Raw genomic sequence first — 15,391 nt, 5'->3', positions numbered from 1 at the left:
TGAGTAGGTAGGGAGGATCTGGGAGGAGTCCGGGGAGTTCTCAGGGATAAAATATGAATGTTGCTGGTTTTAACTGATCTTCGCAGAATGGCTTTCTTAATGGGATCTAGGGCTCTAGAAGGTTCCAGGGCTTCAGACTGGGTGAGAAAAAGTACTCGAAGTCTGTCTAAAGAGCATTCTGAGTGGGAGGCTGCACTCTTCTGTGTGAATGCCTTACCACACTAAAACATCTGAAGAATAACAGTAGAAAGAAAAAGGAAAAAAAGAAAACAAGGTTTTTTCCCCTTTAAAAGAAAAAAAAGAAAAAAATTTTTTAAATGACCAATAACAAAAAAGTATACAAGAAATTAAATGAATGTAAATAAAAACTGTAAAAGAATTTAACGAATACACTTGAAACAGCTAAGGGAATGGGGCCTGTGGGAACGTGATCTTGAAAGTGCACGGGCTCAGCCGGTAAAGCGTGCGCCCGTTAGTGTGAGGGCCAGAGTTTGATCTCCAGTATTCATGTAGTAGCCAGGCATGGAGGGATGGAGGGTTGGAGGCTTGGAGGCATGGGGGGAGCCTTGTACCTGAAGCCCTAGCATCAGGGATGCAGAGACAGGAGGATCTCTATGATTTGCTGCTCATCCAATCTAGCCAAGTCAGTAAACTCTGGGTTCAGGAAGAGACTCCATCTCAAATAAGGTGAGAGACTGAGAAAGACACTCATTGTGGGCCTTCACCCTCGACGTGCACACATATCCATGAGCACCTGCATAAACCACATGTGCTCTTGTGCGCACGCGCACACACACACACACACACACACACACACACACACACACACACACACACACACACAGAGTCACAAACAAGCAGGCACAAAAAAAAATGATCTTTCCTGAGATTCTCCAATTTGCTACCACAGGGAGCAGACCATCTGGTGCTTGACCTGAGAGGGTTACCCTTCTAGATGACCTTTTGTCTTTTACAAAGCTGGTGCATCCCAAGGTTAGAGGGTCAAAGATGGGGAGGGAATTAGGTCAAAAGTCAAGATTCTGGGGGAGGGGCTGGAGAGATGGCTCAGCGGTTAAGAGCACAGACAGCTCTTCCAAAGGTCCTGAGTTCAAGTCCCAGATCCCACATGGTGACTCACAATCATCTCCAATGAAATCCAATGCCCAGCGACAGTGTACTCACATTAAAAAAAAAAAGTCAAGATTCTGGATTCAAGTCCTATCTCTACAGCAAAGTCACATGGCCTCATTTTCTCCTTTTATAAATCGGGTTAGACTAAATGAGATGTTTTATGCATGTGTTTGTTTGCTTGAATATAAATTTTAGTTGGAAACAGTGATGGACACCATTTAAATTTTTTGAACTTTTAAAATTCATTGTCTTGAGACAGGGTATCATAGACTTCGCTCAAGTCGCCACATCACTGAGGGTTACCTTGGGGTTCTAGCACTCCTCAGCATCCACCTCCTGATGCCCAGTAGGAACAAGCCTGCACAGCCACACCTTGGTGACATTCGTGAGGTGCTGGGGATGAAATGGCAGCTTGTGTGTGCTTCGTGAACACTCTACCAGCTAAGCTACATCTCCATCCCTTACAAGGATTGTGACAAGCCCTCTGCCAGGGAGCACAGTGGGGTCACCCTTGACCAATAAGCACAAGCAGGCGGCGAGAGAGTGGATGGAAGGCTTCCCTTCTGAAGCACAAGGGATCTCTTCTAAAACGAGAATGGCTATGAACTCGGAAGCCACGGAGTCTTCCTGGGAACATGTGCATGCTCACACAGAGAGATGCTATCACATGCAGAGAGCCGCACGTCCCTGAGACCTGCCTGTTTTCTTCAGATCCTGCCTCTTCCTAAGTCACATGCCCTAAAATGTCAGACTGCAAAGCTCCCGGGCGTGGACCGGGGAGGCTGACATTCTGAGGTAACTTATTAAGAGCAAAGTTGACTATAGGGCACTGTGGAAATGACTCATCATGACTCTTGTATTTGATTTTGGATCTCTCTCTCTCTCTCTCTCTCTCTCTCTCTCTCTCTCTGTGTGTGTGTGTGTGTGTGTGTGTGTGTGTGTGTGTGAAAGCCCTTGTTAGGAACAAGAAACAACAAACCCCTTGAAACTGTGCTCACAGCCATTTAAGGGGACAGCAGGTCTTCCCCTTGCAAGCTCAGAGACTTGTGCCTAAAAATGCCCAGTGGGTAACACCTGTCTTCTCCCCTGCTGTGGCACCTGTCACATTACGGTGCTGGAAAACCCAGCTCTCCACCAAGAACACTGTTCCTAGGAGGGAACAGTGCAGTACCGGGCATTTAGAAAGTCTACCACCTGAGAGTCTTGCTTTCCATTAAACTTTGTTTCTATGGATGGGGGCATGGACCGTGTCTAATGCAGCCTAGGCTAGCTTTGAACTTGAAAAGTAGCCAAGAGGGCCTTGAATTTCTTATCCTCCTCCCTTCATCTCCCAAGTATTGGGAGTAGGTACCATCATGCCTGGCTTTTCCCATCAAACTTAACAGAGAGTCTCAGTGAGACACTTGAGTAGATCAGGTTGGCCTGTGGATGTGTTCACAGGGGAGTGTCTTAGGTGATTGATGTGGGAAGACCTGTAGCCCACTGTAGGTGGTACCATTCCCTAGGAAGGGGATCTTGTACTTTACAAGCAGAGAGGATTTTACAAGCAGAGAGGATTTTAAGCATAACTAAGCATGGGCAGATTTGTCTCTGTCTGCTCTTGGCCGTGGGTGTGATGTGACCAACTGATTTTAAGTATCTGCCACCTTGACCTCCCTGCTAGGGTGGACTATCACCTGAATTGTGAGCTACAGTAAACAAACCCTTTCCCCACTCAGTTGCTTTATTAGGGTAAAGGACACTAAGACAGCTCCTGAGAAACAGCACCCAACATCGATCCGTGGCTATGACATGAATCCACACGCACACACGCATAGCTGACACACATGCACACCCACACAAACACACCTTTGCACAAAGAAAAGCGACGTGCTTCAACTGAAAACAGGGAAGATGAGGATGGAGGGAAACAGAGACAAAAGGAGGAAAGAGATAAAGGAGACTTTGAGAATCGCACAATAAAAAGACGAGAAGCCAGCTCAATGCTGGGACAGAAAAGAGGGAAATACCCACCAGACAACACAGAAGGGGATCCCAGAAAGTTTAATGACTCCTGAGCAAAGATGTTTTCTATAAATAAAAGAAGCTGAATAAAAAAAAACACCTTTTTGTGCTTCAAAGACCACCACTAAGAAAGAGAAAAATTGAGGGCCGGCAAGATGGCTCAGAGTGTGAAGGCACTTACTGTGCATTCCTGACAACCTGAAGTCCATTCCTTGATCCCACAGTGGGAAGAGAAATGACAGCCGAAGATTGTCCTCCGACTTCCACAGGTGAAAACACACACACACACACACACACACACACACACACACACACACACACACACACACACACACACACACCAAAACTTAAAGAAGATGAAGAGTTGCGACTAGAAATGAAGCTTACTTGTTTGGATGCTTGCCTGGGTTCTCATCTGCCTTCTCCCCCCCACCCTTCCCCTCACCCCCAGCCTTGAATAAACGAGGTGTGGTGTTACAAACCTTGCAAACCAGCCCTCAGGGGGGTTCATGGAGGGGAGGGCTCAAGGTCATTCTCAACTGCATATGTAGGTCAAGGCTAGCCCAAGATGCGGGAGACACTGTCTTGAAAACAAAGCAAAACAAAACAAAAATATAAGCAAAAAAAATTCAGTCTTTGGGATGAGTCTTCATCCTAAGATGGTCAGTCACAAAGCACCCTTTCCATGTGAGGAAAGATGGTTCCCCTGGCAGCAGTTGGGGGGACGTGGGGTGTGGAACTAGGAGTCCTCCTACTGCCATGGTGGGCCCTGCAGTTGTCAAGTCTCTCATCTCCCTGCTAGTCCTCCCTGTCTTCTGCCCTAGAGGAGCTCTGTCGTCTTGGAGTCTGCAATTCTTTGTGCTTGTTCTGGGGTGGGGGCTCCCACACTTCCATTTGAGGTCTCTGGGGCAAGCCATGTGGAACTTAGAAATGTTCTTTGAGATCCGCCATCCTGCTTGTAGAAGGTGAGCCTGTCCTTCTGGTGCTGTAAGAGCTCTCCTGCCTTGCTTAACACAGAAGAATCCAACATTTTGATATCTACCAGGGTCACACACAGTATCTGTTTAAGCAAGTTACACACAAACAAACAAACACAGGCAAAAGCAACAAAACACTAAGTCTCACTCCTTTTTAGGCCTTAGATAAGCTGGGTTTTGTCTTGGGTGGCTCTCCTAGACCTAGCTGCCCTTGGGCTCTACATGCATCCTAGGAGCTGATCCAATCACAGGCTTTTCCCAGGGCTTCTCAGAGGTTCACAAAGTCCAGTACTGGAAGACAGTGGGGGAGGGGACAAGGAAGGAGGCCACATGCAGTATGACCTCTGGGTGTCTAAAGAGCATAGGGCCCTGCACTTAGGAAGATGTGGAGGTAGTCTGTGCCCTTGGACACGGTGACAAGAAGGCTAGATCAGCCTCCAGGAATCTGAGGCTCCATGCTCCTACCCTGGAGAGCCTTTTTCTCTTGTCCTTGCTCATATATGTGTGTTGATGTGTATGTGTGTGTGTGTGTGTGTGTGTGTGTGTGTGTGTGGTGTATGTGTGTGTGTGTGTATGTATGCTCAAATTTATGTGTGCAGGTGAGTGCACATGTATGTGTAGGGCAGAGGACCCCTCTTTATTTTCTTTTCTTTTTTAAAAAAGATTTATATATTTTATGTATGTAAGAACACTGTTGCTGTCTTCATACGCACCAGAAGAGGGCATCAGATGCCATTACAGATGGTTGTGAGCCACCATATGGTTGCTGGGAATTTAACTCAGGACCTCCAGAAGAGCAGTCAGTGCTCTTAACCACTGAGCTATCTCTCCAGCCCTCCACTTTATTTTCTGAGGCGGTATCTCTAAACACGGTGATTTGACTAGGGTAGGGAGCCACTCTGCCCCTCGGATCCTCTGCCTTCCCCACCTAAGCACTAAGGAAGCCTGCCTAGCATCGATGTGTGCAGTGGGGATCTGATCTCTGGTCTCCCACTTATGGGGTCGAGCACTTTACCCTCTGAGCCCTCTCGCACTCCCCCCTCCTTTCGAGTTTTGGGCTCTCCTGGGGACTGAGAAAACCCTGGGTGACTGTCGTGGTTTGGGGCTGACCTGTCACTGTGATTGGGGAACCCAGCCTTACTCTTTAAGGTTGGTAAAACATTCTAGATCCAGGGAGCCCCAATTCATCCACTCAGCAGGAAACCATTGACCAGCTAATGTATCAGGCACACTGCAGACACCTCTGCTCAGGGGGCAGGAGAGTGGGCGCTGCAGGGGTGTCCATAGATGAGAGCATTTCAAATGGGCATCCAGAGGTGTCAAGACCCGCAGGACACTCTCAGAGACCTTTGAACCACTTCAGTGCTTTAATAAAACCGGTTCTTCCAGCCTGTTAGCTGCCAAAGATTAGGCCTGAGAATCTCAATTACTCAAGTATCCAGCTTGGGGCCAGGGACCCAGGAGAGACAAGAGGCAAATGGAACAGAAAACAGAGTCGGGACCTCTATCTCCATTCATAGTGTAAAGCTGTTACCATGGCTCCAGAACCTCCTGCCTTTTGTGTCATAGTGTGCGATGGTCATATTTGAGGGAGGGTATCCTGGTTCATGTTCAGAAACCCAGAAGACTTCGAGGTCCTACCTACAGTGTGGATTGCAAAATGCTAGAAACGACAGGAAAGTTCCAGACACTGGAACTGGGAGGGGTTTCAAAAGTGCGCACAAACTTTTTTTTAAATTATATTTGAAAAAAATCTTATTTTGTAGCCCAGACTGGCCTTGAACTTGCGCAGAAACCACTTGCACCATCACAGGTGCAGACGGATGAGCTTAAGGAGTGGTTTTGAAGTTTATTTGACCAGCATTGAGAAGCTGCGAGGTGGTGGTGGGATGGATGGTGGGACTTTCCTTCTGATTGGCTGTAGAATGGGTAGGCGGGACTTATGAAAAATGCAAGGCTCCCATTGGCTCTGCCCTGTGCCAGCCGGTGTCTTTTATTCTCTGGGGTCAGCACCCAGAGCCCAGGCTAATCGGTGGGACGCACCTCCGCGATGCATCGGCTGCAGGTAGTGCTGGGCCACCTGGCCGGCCGGTCCGAGTCGAGCTCCGCGCTGCAAGCCGCGCCCTGCTCTGCGGGCTTCCCGCAGGCCTCGGCCTCCGACGTGGTGGTGGTGCACGGACGGCGCACCCCCATCGGCCGCGCCGGCCGCGGCGGCTTCAAGGTGAGGCCCCTCGGGCGGGCGAGGGGAGCAGAAGGCGGCCATAGTGGGTGGGATCCTGCCCTCGGGGGTCCGGTGACCGCAGAGACGCCGGGTGGGAATGAAGGAGCTGGGCTCACCGCTGTTGCGCCTCGCCCTGCAGGACACCACCCCCGACGAGCTTCTGTCGGCCGTGTTGACCGCGGTTCTCCAGGATGTGAAGCTAAAGCCTGAGTGTCTGGGAGACATCTCCGTGGGTGAGCTCCCCTGAGGGTCCTGCACCGGCTCTTCCCCGCCCTCCTCCTTCCCGGGATCCGTCTCTCACCTCACAGAGCAGAGTTACTGAAGGGCAGGAGTCTGGACCACTGAGGTCTGAACCAGGCTGCCCCCGATGGCCAGTCTCAAGCCTAGAACCTTGGGCGCCCCCTCGTGGCACATCTGCCAACTGAGAGGCGCTGGAAAGCGGGAACCTCTCTCGAAAGGCTGTGTGATTCTTGGAGAGATCTGGACTGTCTCCTGTCTGGGGCATGTTTTACTTCAGGCCTCGGGACACCACCTGGCACTGAGTCAGGACTCTTCTGTCCACAGGCAATGTGCTTCAGCCCGGGGCCGGAGCCGCAATGGCACGCATCGCCCAGTTCCTGAGGTAATCTTTCTGGATCCGTCTTAGTTGTCCACCATGACTGCCGAAGGCCCTGGCACTGTGTGTGTGGTGGAAGATCAGGTCGAATGTAGAGACTGAGGCAACTGGAGTCCACTGACCTGACCTCTGCTCGATAACCTTTTCCCTACTTAGAGGGAGTGTGTTGCTGGGCCCATGGCCAAGGCGCCCGGGACTTGGGGAATGGGTCAGAGCTTCTCTGTGGCCTGACTTTTTTTTTTTTTTTTTTTTGTTCTTTTTTTTTCGGAGCTGGGGACCGAACCCAGGGCCTTGCGCTTCCTAGGCAAGCGCTCTACCACTGAGCTAAATCCCCAACCGCCCTGTGGCCTGACTTTTAAACAAAGCCAACTTATCACATACCCTTTAGCGTGTAAGTAATCACATGGCCATGGTGAGCCGTGTCTGCTTCCGTTCTTAGATGACCCCCTGGGCAGTCGGCTCATCCAGTCAGTAGCAGCTGGGGGATGGGGTGTCCCCCAACGCAGGCCACCTGATATCCTTGGCCTCCCCTACTGGGGAAGCAGTGGTTCATTCACTCCCCTGTGGAGGTTGAGGACTCTCTTCCCTCGGTTCTTTCTGCTGTGTAGGTCAAAAGTCATAGCAAACTGGCCAGCGACAGATCAGGAACAGACAGACAAACAACAAACAGACAAACAGAACCTCTGGGAACTGACGAGGGTTAGACTTAGCCTAAGGTTCGGGGTCTCTCTGTCCCTCTCCAGATTCACTGTACTCTCACCTCCAACTGGCTTCCCCAAATTGTCTGTGTCGGGGCTGTCTGCCTCGATGCCCATTCTGTCCCCATGAAGGGCCCGCTCCTGTCTGCTCTCCCTGTCCTGGCTAAAACCTGCTCAGACATACTCTCGCCCTCGGTGCTTACCTTCCTCAAACTCAGGCTTCAGATGAGTGGCCCTGCCTCTGTCATGTGATCAGTCATGTGACGTGGCTTTCCCACAGGTCTCTCTCTGTATTGTGGTTGGGTATCCGATGAGGCACAGTACTGTCAGCTCCTCGGCCCCTCTCAGGTGGAACCTCAGGCTTGGAGGCTGTTGAGGAGAAACTTGAGGAATTCGGCAAAGGTGGTAACCAGAAATTAGGGAACTGAGGAGAGATTTCACAGCCTGGGGACCCGTCCTCCTTGGGGCCCCTTCAGAACCTGGCTTGGAGCAGGCAGTTCAAGGATTCTGTGGTTTACCTGCACACCAGAACTACCCCAGTTCCTGAGTGTTTATCCTCTGGGGTCCTTGGTATGTCAGTCAAGGGTCTGGGAGGCTCCTAGTGGTTAGCCATGTTGGCCAAGGCGTGTATGCCACCTCAGAAGGTAACTCCGATGATTTCAACAGCTGAACCCAGAGAGCCCCAGGGCAAGGGATTAAAGGGTGATCGTGGGGAGTGGGGAAACACACCACAGAGGACTGTACACACTGGACCAACTCTGTGTCTGCTAGAAGGGTCGAGGTGGGGGTGAATGGTTGCCCAGTGTCGGAATGCTACCGTCGTGTCTTAGGCTAGCGGCAGGCTCCCTTGTCCTCAGAGGAGCACAAGAAATGGCTGGTTTCCATCTCAGAGTCTTCAAGATAGAGGAAAGAGGTTGTCTGGGGCCCATGGCAGGCCTCCCTGGTCCCTCTTGAGAACTATGGGACAGATGAGAATGTGCTTGGGGGCTCTAGAGAGTAGCTACGGAGACAGATCTGCACAGTAGCTGCTTCTGCTCTTGTGGATCTGCTCCAGTGGGGGTTGCCTGTTGTCCTGAGCTATATGCACACTGCTGGGGCTCTTGTGGGGGCCCAGAAGTCTGGTGGGGCCTGCTTTCCATGAGAGAGGGTCATGTCCAGGGATGGCTGCACGTCCAGGGCTGACCGCCATCTCCCCTCTGTTTCAGTGGCATCCCAGAGACCGTGCCTCTGTCAGCAGTCAACAGACAGTGTTCATCGGGACTGCAGGCAGTGGCCAACATTGCTGGTAAGTGATGATTCCTGGGTGCCCATGAGTGGACCCTGACCTTGGTCCTTGACCCTCAGGACCCTAGGCAGGAAGAGTGGAGGGACACCCATTGCCATACCCCAAGCCTTTTTGGGTGCTCCCGGGTCTTCCGTGAGGCTCCGTTGAATGCACTCCCGAGAACAGGGAGGGAACGGGCTGTGCTGCTCCAGGGCGGGCCCGTTCCGGCCAAGGATAATTATGGAGTGCTTTCGTTGCAGGTGGCATCAGAAATGGGTCTTACGACATTGGCATGGCCTGTGGGTAAGATGGCCTTCCCGCCGGGCCTTATTAACCAATGCAATAATCAAACTAAAATTTTTCTCTCCTTGACTGTGATTCTCCTTGCCCACTGTGACAGCTGGCTGGGCTGGGCTCCCAGGGATGCAGCCCAGGTTGTGGCTCTGAGTATCGTGACCTCTTTTGTTCTCACAACTTTGCTTGTCACATTGGGGATCTGCAGCCCTTGCTCTTCTGCTGCACTGACTGACTTCCCTCGTTCCTGAGAGAAGCAGTGGGGTGATTCCTTCAAGTGCGGACATTGCCTCACTACGCAAACGTCCCTAGGCTGTAAACTCATCTGCCATCCTAGTACCAAGGGAGAAGTTCCAGATCACTGTGTTCTCAGGGATGTAGGGATCTGATTACTGTCCCCTCTGCTGAGAGATGCCCCCTTTGTTTCTGCCTCTGGCTCAAAAGGGCATGATCGTGTTATGATTGATAGTGTCTCCAGGAAAGAATAGAACGCTGGGGCCATCTCCTGTTGCAGCTTGGGAGATCCGTGGAAGGTGGCCTCGGCAGGCCTTGGAGCTGGCCGATCCGGGTTCTGTAGGACAGTCTTTGAGAGGAGACACCGCTGGCCTATGGTCAAGTCCTAGTTGTCTGCACTGGGTGGTCCTGACCTGTGTGTCAGCAGGAGGAGACCGTGGTGGGCAAGGGTCACAGCCAGCCTGCCCCTCATTGTTCTTCATGTTTGTCCTAATAAGGACAGCACACGAGGCTTAAGTGGAAAGCTGGGGTTCTGTGAGGTTCTCAGGGGATTGATCCTAGTCCCAAGCAGGTTGCAGACCCTGATGTTGGAGACATAGCAGCTATCCCTGGTGGAGGATGTGTGTATCACAACCCCGCCATGCCCTAATTTTAAGATGTGCAGCTTGCCCAGGATTGAACTATGGGACCAGGTGGAGTTCATGCTGGTGACAGTGACCGCTTCGTCCCTTGCCATGTCTTCATATCCTTGTCTTCAGAAAGACACACCCACCTCAGCTCTGTGGATGTTGTAGCACGATTAAGCAGAGTCACAGCCACAGCTGACTCTGTGGGGCATGTGTCTTTCTGTCGCACCATTTGACGGGTTTTCATGCATAAGCAGAACTCAAGCACCTGGCTAGGTCTGTGTCCCAGTGGAAGCAGGGGTTCAAGGCCCACCTGAGCTACAGAGTAAATCTCGGGCTGAGGCAGTCTAGCAAGATCCTGTCTCAAAATGAAAAAAAAAATTTTTTTAAGACCAAGATACAGTTTAGCTCACCAGTCACATTCAAGGGTCTGTGGTTAATACTCGTTCCTTCCGAAGGAACAGAAAGTTCACGTTAATGTGAAGTAGGGAGGGAACTTAGCGGAGAACCCTCTGGTCCTCGTGTGGCCTCATGGCCATCTCCCCAGCAATGCCTGACTCCTTCCGCCTGGCCAGCCGGCCTTTCCCTCAGCTTTCCTACACACTTGTGGATCTGCACCAGCGAGGTCTGCACAGCGAGGCCATTCTTTGCCATAAGATTAGCGCTCACCATTTTCCTCCCTCTGACTGGGGACACCGAGGGCTGAATCAGGCTGATTTGATTTGTACTGCATTGGAGGGGTGGCTGGAAGGCCATCCCTGTGAACCCTCCCCCCCTCCCTTGGCTCAGTAAAACCATGCAGCAGCCAGACCCCAGAGCTGGGGCTGTGTCTGGTGCAGTGCTGTCTTGGGCTGCGGGGGAGAAGTGGCTCAGGTGCCCTTCAGTGCCTGTTTGATGGCTAGGTAGCAGCTGCTTTCCTGAAGGGCTCCCTGTTCCTGGGGCTTCCCGCCAGAGCTGGAGCTCACTCTTTCTCCTCAGGGTGGAGTCCATGACCCTGTCTGAGAGAGGCAACCCTGGGAATATTTCCTCCCGTCTTCTGGAGAACGAGAAGGCCAGAGACTGCCTGATTCCTATGGGGTGAGTGTCTACAGGAATCTCTCAATCTCTCTCTCTCTCTCTCTCTCTCTCTCTCTCTCTCTCTCTCTCTCTGTGTGTGTGTGTGTGTGTGTGTGTGTGTGTGTGTGTGTGTGTGTGTGTGTGTATGTCCAACTCCACTACTCTGTCCTCAGCTGGAGACCAGGGAATTTTCTCCTCAGTGCCAAGCCTTGGCCCACCCCCTCCCCCGTTCTCCATTCTTGCACTCAGCAGGAACTAGGTAGGGGATTGACACTTCCCTTGACTTTCTTGATGCACTGGAGTCTTCTCTGAACCCCTGAGTATCCAAACATATCCCTAGTTGCGTGTCCCCCAATCCCCCCGCCGCCGACCTGAAGTGCCTAGTCACAAGGATGGTGGTAGATGTCCCCCAAAACCCTATTTGGAAACCTGGAGCACTGAGAAGGTTGTGGGGAGCACTGAAGGTCTGAACATGTTTGGGGATGAGTGGGAGCACTGAGAAGTAGCATGCAGTGTGAGAAGTCTGTTCCATCTCTCCAGTGCTGTATAATTCTGCAGCTGTGTCTCTGAGCTCTCCTCAGTGTGTGTCCAAGGGTAAGGCATTCTGGGAGGCTCACATAGGAGAACCATAGGCTGGCCTGGCTTTCTCCACATCCTGTGTGTTTCCAAGAGCAGCCTAGAAGCCGCAGGAGAAACTGGGGCCAGGTAGTGTCCCCAGCATCCTCATGCCCTTGTCTTATGGGCAGAGACGACTCACCCAGGGGGAACAGTTCCTTCTGTAGGCCCCACGTTCAGGCTGCTCTTCACTCTTTGAGGTGTGAGTCTTTGAGCATCCGTGGACATGGGCGCTCAGTATTTAAGATGAGCCAGGAGTCCCTGGGGCGTGGACTGAAGCTCTGTCTCTGACGTGGACGCCCAGAGGTGCAAGTCTAGTCCTTCATCGTGTCCCTGGCCCTCAGGCCAGCAGACCCATGGCCTCTGCTTTCCTGTGTGTGCACTAGGATAACCTCGGAGAATGTGGCTGAGCGGTTTGGCATCTCACGGCAGAAGCAGGATGCCTTCGCGCTGGCCTCTCAGCAGAAGTGAGTGCAGAGGGATGGGCTGAGGGTGGGGCAGAGATGGCCTGAGCTGGGGCTCTCACTGTGGTACTAAGGTGTTGGTTAGCCCCATGACTTTAGCTGGGAGGTGGAATGGTTCAGCAGGAGTGTGGGGTGGGTCTTCCCAGTTCTTAACTATTCACTGGGGTCGGTCTCTCTAGAGACCTCCTCCTCCTCTACCCTGCTTCTTAGGACATAAGGACCCAGTTCTGAACAGACATGGTGGTCACTGGTGATCCTTAGGCCTGGAGTGTGGGGATCAGTGGTGCTAAGACCGGATCCTCCTACCACAAGATGAAGACCTGGGTTTGCAGCGGTGGCCTGAGGCCATCATTCCAGAAAACCAGAGCCTTAGGCCCGTGGGAAACAGAAGGGCAGGTTGGCCACTCAAATCATGGATTGAGAACAGAGGGAGGATGGAGTGTAAGCCAGGTGGCCTCACCTTTTAGAGTTGGCCAGCAGTGTGCGTTCCCTGGAAGCCGTGCGTTCCTGCCCACAGGCATGACTCTACCCACTTGTTCTGTTCACCCTGACAACAGCGTGGGAATCAGGAAATAAATCCAGGAGGTGCACCTCGCTTTTAAATTTAAGAGGGGAAGCAGGTGAAGTTTCGCTTTTAGCAGTCAAACATGGGCCTTGAAGAATCCGGCACAGACATTCCCAGGGGTGCAGCCTCGTTGTGGAAGAGACCTCTGAGCAGGCTAAGCAGCTAGCGGATTAAGAATCAGGAGACAGAATAGCAGCTCTGAACTCCCTGCTCTTGGCTGGGGATGAGTACTGCCAAACCGGGAAAATCAGGAGCTGCTGCTGAGTCTGGGAGAGCTTCGGGTGCGCCTTTCCCTCCCTGGGGAATCTTAGCTGTCACTCAGAGCTCCATCAGGGCCACAAAGGGCTGTGGTTGCATTGCCTTTCTGAGTTAGCCAAGCCCAGGGACTGGGAGGAAAGACTACAAAGGGGCCCGACTCTCGCTGTCCATGGTGCTGGCAGGGCAGCAAGCGCCCAGAGCAAAGGCTGCTTCCGTGCTGAGATCGTGCCTGTGACAACCACTGTCCTCGATGACAAGGGTGACAGGAAAACCATCACCGTGTCTCAGGATGAGGGTGTCCGCCCCAGCACCACCATGGAGGGCCTGGCCAAGCTGAAGCCTGCCTTCAAGGATGGAGGCTCTACCACGGCTGGTGAGCGTGGGCCAGGATTAGGGCCGATCTCGGTGGCTTGTTCTACTCTGAGACCTGGAGATGACCAGGCCGCCTGGGAAGGTGATAGTCAGGGGCTGGCTCTCCTCAGGCCCTGCCTGACGCCTCCTCCTCGTCCCACCCTTCCTCCCCAGGAAACTCCAGTCAGGTGAGTGATGGAGCAGCCGCCGTCCTGCTGGCCCGGAGGTCCAAGGCTGAAGAACTGGGCCTCCCCATCCTTGGCGTCCTGAGGTCCTATGCAGTGGTCGGGGTCCCTCCTGACATCATGGGCATCGGACCTGCCTATGCCATCCCTGCGGCCTTGCAGAAAGCAGGTGAGGTGGCTCCTTCTCACCCTGTGCTTGGATCCTTCATTACCTGGATCTGGGACTGGGGAGTGCTGGGTTTGACCTTCTGGGTGCTGTGGATGGAGCAGGCTAGCACCCTACACCCAAGACCTTCCTGGCACTACAGCTGGCTGGGACTCACTCTCTTGTCCCTAGAAGACAAACATCAGACTCCTGGGATCTAGGCTTGGGATAGAGTCCTGGGGGAGTCCAAAGTCCTGCCCAGTGATTGTTGTCAATTCTGGCCTATGCCTCACCCACAGGGCTGACTGTGAATGACATAGACATCTTTGAGATCAATGAGGCCTTTGCAAGTCAGGTGAGCCTGGGTGTTGTGGTGGGATTGACTGGGCCAGCAGTTCAGAGCAGATGGAGACTTCAGCTCCTGCGCTTGCTCCTCCCAGGCCCTCTACTGTGTGGAGAAGCTGGGAATTCCTGCAGAAAAGGTGAACCCCCTGGGGGGTGCAATAGCCCTGGGCCACCCCCTGGGCTGCACCGGAGCAAGGCAGGTGGTCACGCTGCTCAATGAGCTGAAGCGCCGAGGCAGACGGTAAGGCTGCTCCTCGTGGGGTGCTGTGGGGGTTATTAGAGCTGGGGTGTCCGATAGCTGGGGCATGGGGAGGTGAGCACACACACAGGGGTTCTGAACTGGGAATGGAGGGGCGAGACCTGTCTTCCAGAAGCCTTGCTTCAAAAACAGCATGACTGTGCCTGCCACCTGGGTGTGTGTCTGTCCGGGGCTCGGTTCCCACAGATCTGCTGTGCTGGCTTGGACTCTGCCCATGAACCCTTGTGGCTGCAGCCCTGGCTGGTGGGAGCATGGGTTGGGGTTTGGCTACTCGAGCCAACACTGGTTCTTTTTCCCCAGGGCTTATGGCGTGGTGTCCATGTGCATCGGGACTGGGATGGGAGCCGCTGCTGTCTTTGAATACCCTGGGAACTGAGGCCCTGACTGCAGGCACTACCCAGAGAGTCCTATAGTAGTGTCTGGAGAGGGATGGTACAGAAGCCATCTTCGTGGGACACTCAGCAGTGGAGGGATTTGTCACAGCACTTTAATTTAGAAAATGTAATCGCAATACGGGCACAAGGGCATCCAATCCACTCCTCTCAGTTGAACCAAAGACAGTGCACGTCACACGTGACCACAGGACAACATGTTTCTGAGGGACAGTGGCCTCATGAATAGTGGGCATGAGGGGCATAGTAAATGTATGTTATCTCATCTTGCTTGCGGTCATTTCCCCCAGGGCCGGGCTCTTGCTTTGTTGGAATCCGTGGGCCGTCTTTGTAGTGAATGCCACAGCCACTCTGCTGGTGGTGGCCTGTGCTTCTTAGACCTGAGACCTGTCATGCGGGGCCTGGCTCACACCACACCCTGGGAGGGGATCCCTCATCCTAGGAGGGCCTCGCCTCTGTCCCAGTTCGGCAGCCCTGCCCCTCCACCCTGAGCCAGATTGATGTCCTCAGCTGGGGCTGGGGCTGAGGGCTACAGAGCCTCAGAACTGGTGGAATTTTACGTATCTCTCGTCGTAAGAGCCTTGGCCCCGCAGCCTCAGGACACAGGGCTTCTCGCTCAGCACGCCTTCCACCACCAGTGTGGACTCATACAGGACGCTGCTCCTGAGGAAGGGGTAGGTGAGCTTAGGCA

General features: G+C 52.9%; 2 protein-coding genes across 11 annotated transcripts in view; one reads left to right on the top strand and one right to left on the bottom strand.

Moving 5' to 3' along the window:
• The first annotated feature begins 6,117 nt into the window (after positions 1-6,117).
• Acaa1b (acetyl-Coenzyme A acyltransferase 1B) lies at positions 6,118-14,936 on the top strand. Of its 2 annotated transcripts, NM_001040019.3 has the most exons (12): positions 6,138-6,333; positions 6,473-6,566; positions 6,898-6,955; positions 8,853-8,932; positions 9,172-9,214; positions 11,044-11,142; positions 12,123-12,203; positions 13,206-13,396; positions 13,549-13,728; positions 14,004-14,059; positions 14,145-14,290; positions 14,609-14,936. In NM_001040019.3, the coding sequence occupies exons 1-12, from the start codon at positions 6,163-6,165 to the stop codon at positions 14,682-14,684; spliced, it is 1,275 nt and encodes a 424-aa protein (NP_001035108.2). In that variant the 5' UTR covers positions 6,138-6,162; the 3' UTR covers positions 14,685-14,936. The 2 variants fall into 2 exon arrangements, with proteins under 2 accessions (XP_038937924.1, NP_001035108.2); XM_039081996.2 differs by lacking the exon at positions 14,004-14,059 and having other exon boundaries at positions 6,118-6,333; positions 14,609-14,747.
• The window catches only part of Dlec1 (DLEC1 cilia and flagella associated protein), a 46,749-nt gene continuing 46,135 nt past the window's right edge, over positions 14,778-15,391 (bottom strand). For 8 of the 9 annotated variants that reach the window (XM_039082704.2, XM_039082705.2, XM_039082706.2 and 5 more), the window contains one exon: positions 14,778-15,363. In XM_039082704.2, coding sequence (XP_038938632.1) covers positions 15,240-15,363 — 124 coding nt within the window. In that variant the 3' untranslated portion in view covers positions 14,778-15,239. The remainder of the gene's footprint in view (positions 15,364-15,391) is intronic. The other variant, XM_039082707.2, reaches the window with a different exon arrangement.

This window comes from Rattus norvegicus, chromosome 8, assembly GCF_036323735.1.
Source record: "Rattus norvegicus strain BN/NHsdMcwi chromosome 8, GRCr8, whole genome shotgun sequence".
Lineage (NCBI taxonomy): Eukaryota > Metazoa > Chordata > Mammalia > Rodentia > Muridae > Rattus > Rattus norvegicus.
The sequence above is the reverse complement of the archived record's forward strand: the minus strand, read 5'-3'. Positions and strand labels throughout refer to the sequence as shown.

Excerpts from the sequence above, each read along its gene's own strand:
- Acaa1b (NM_001040019.3), top strand. The coding sequence starts at position 6,163 with ATGCATCGGCTGCAGGTAGTGCTGGGCCACCTGGCCGGCCGGTCCGAG. Across the intron at positions 6,956-8,852 it reads CGCATCGCCCAGTTCCTGAG|TGGCATCCCAGAGACCGTGC; the intron begins GTAATCTTTCTG and ends CCTCTGTTTCAG. Across the intron at positions 14,060-14,144 it reads ATGAGGCCTTTGCAAGTCAG|GCCCTCTACTGTGTGGAGAA; the intron begins GTGAGCCTGGGT and ends TGCTCCTCCCAG.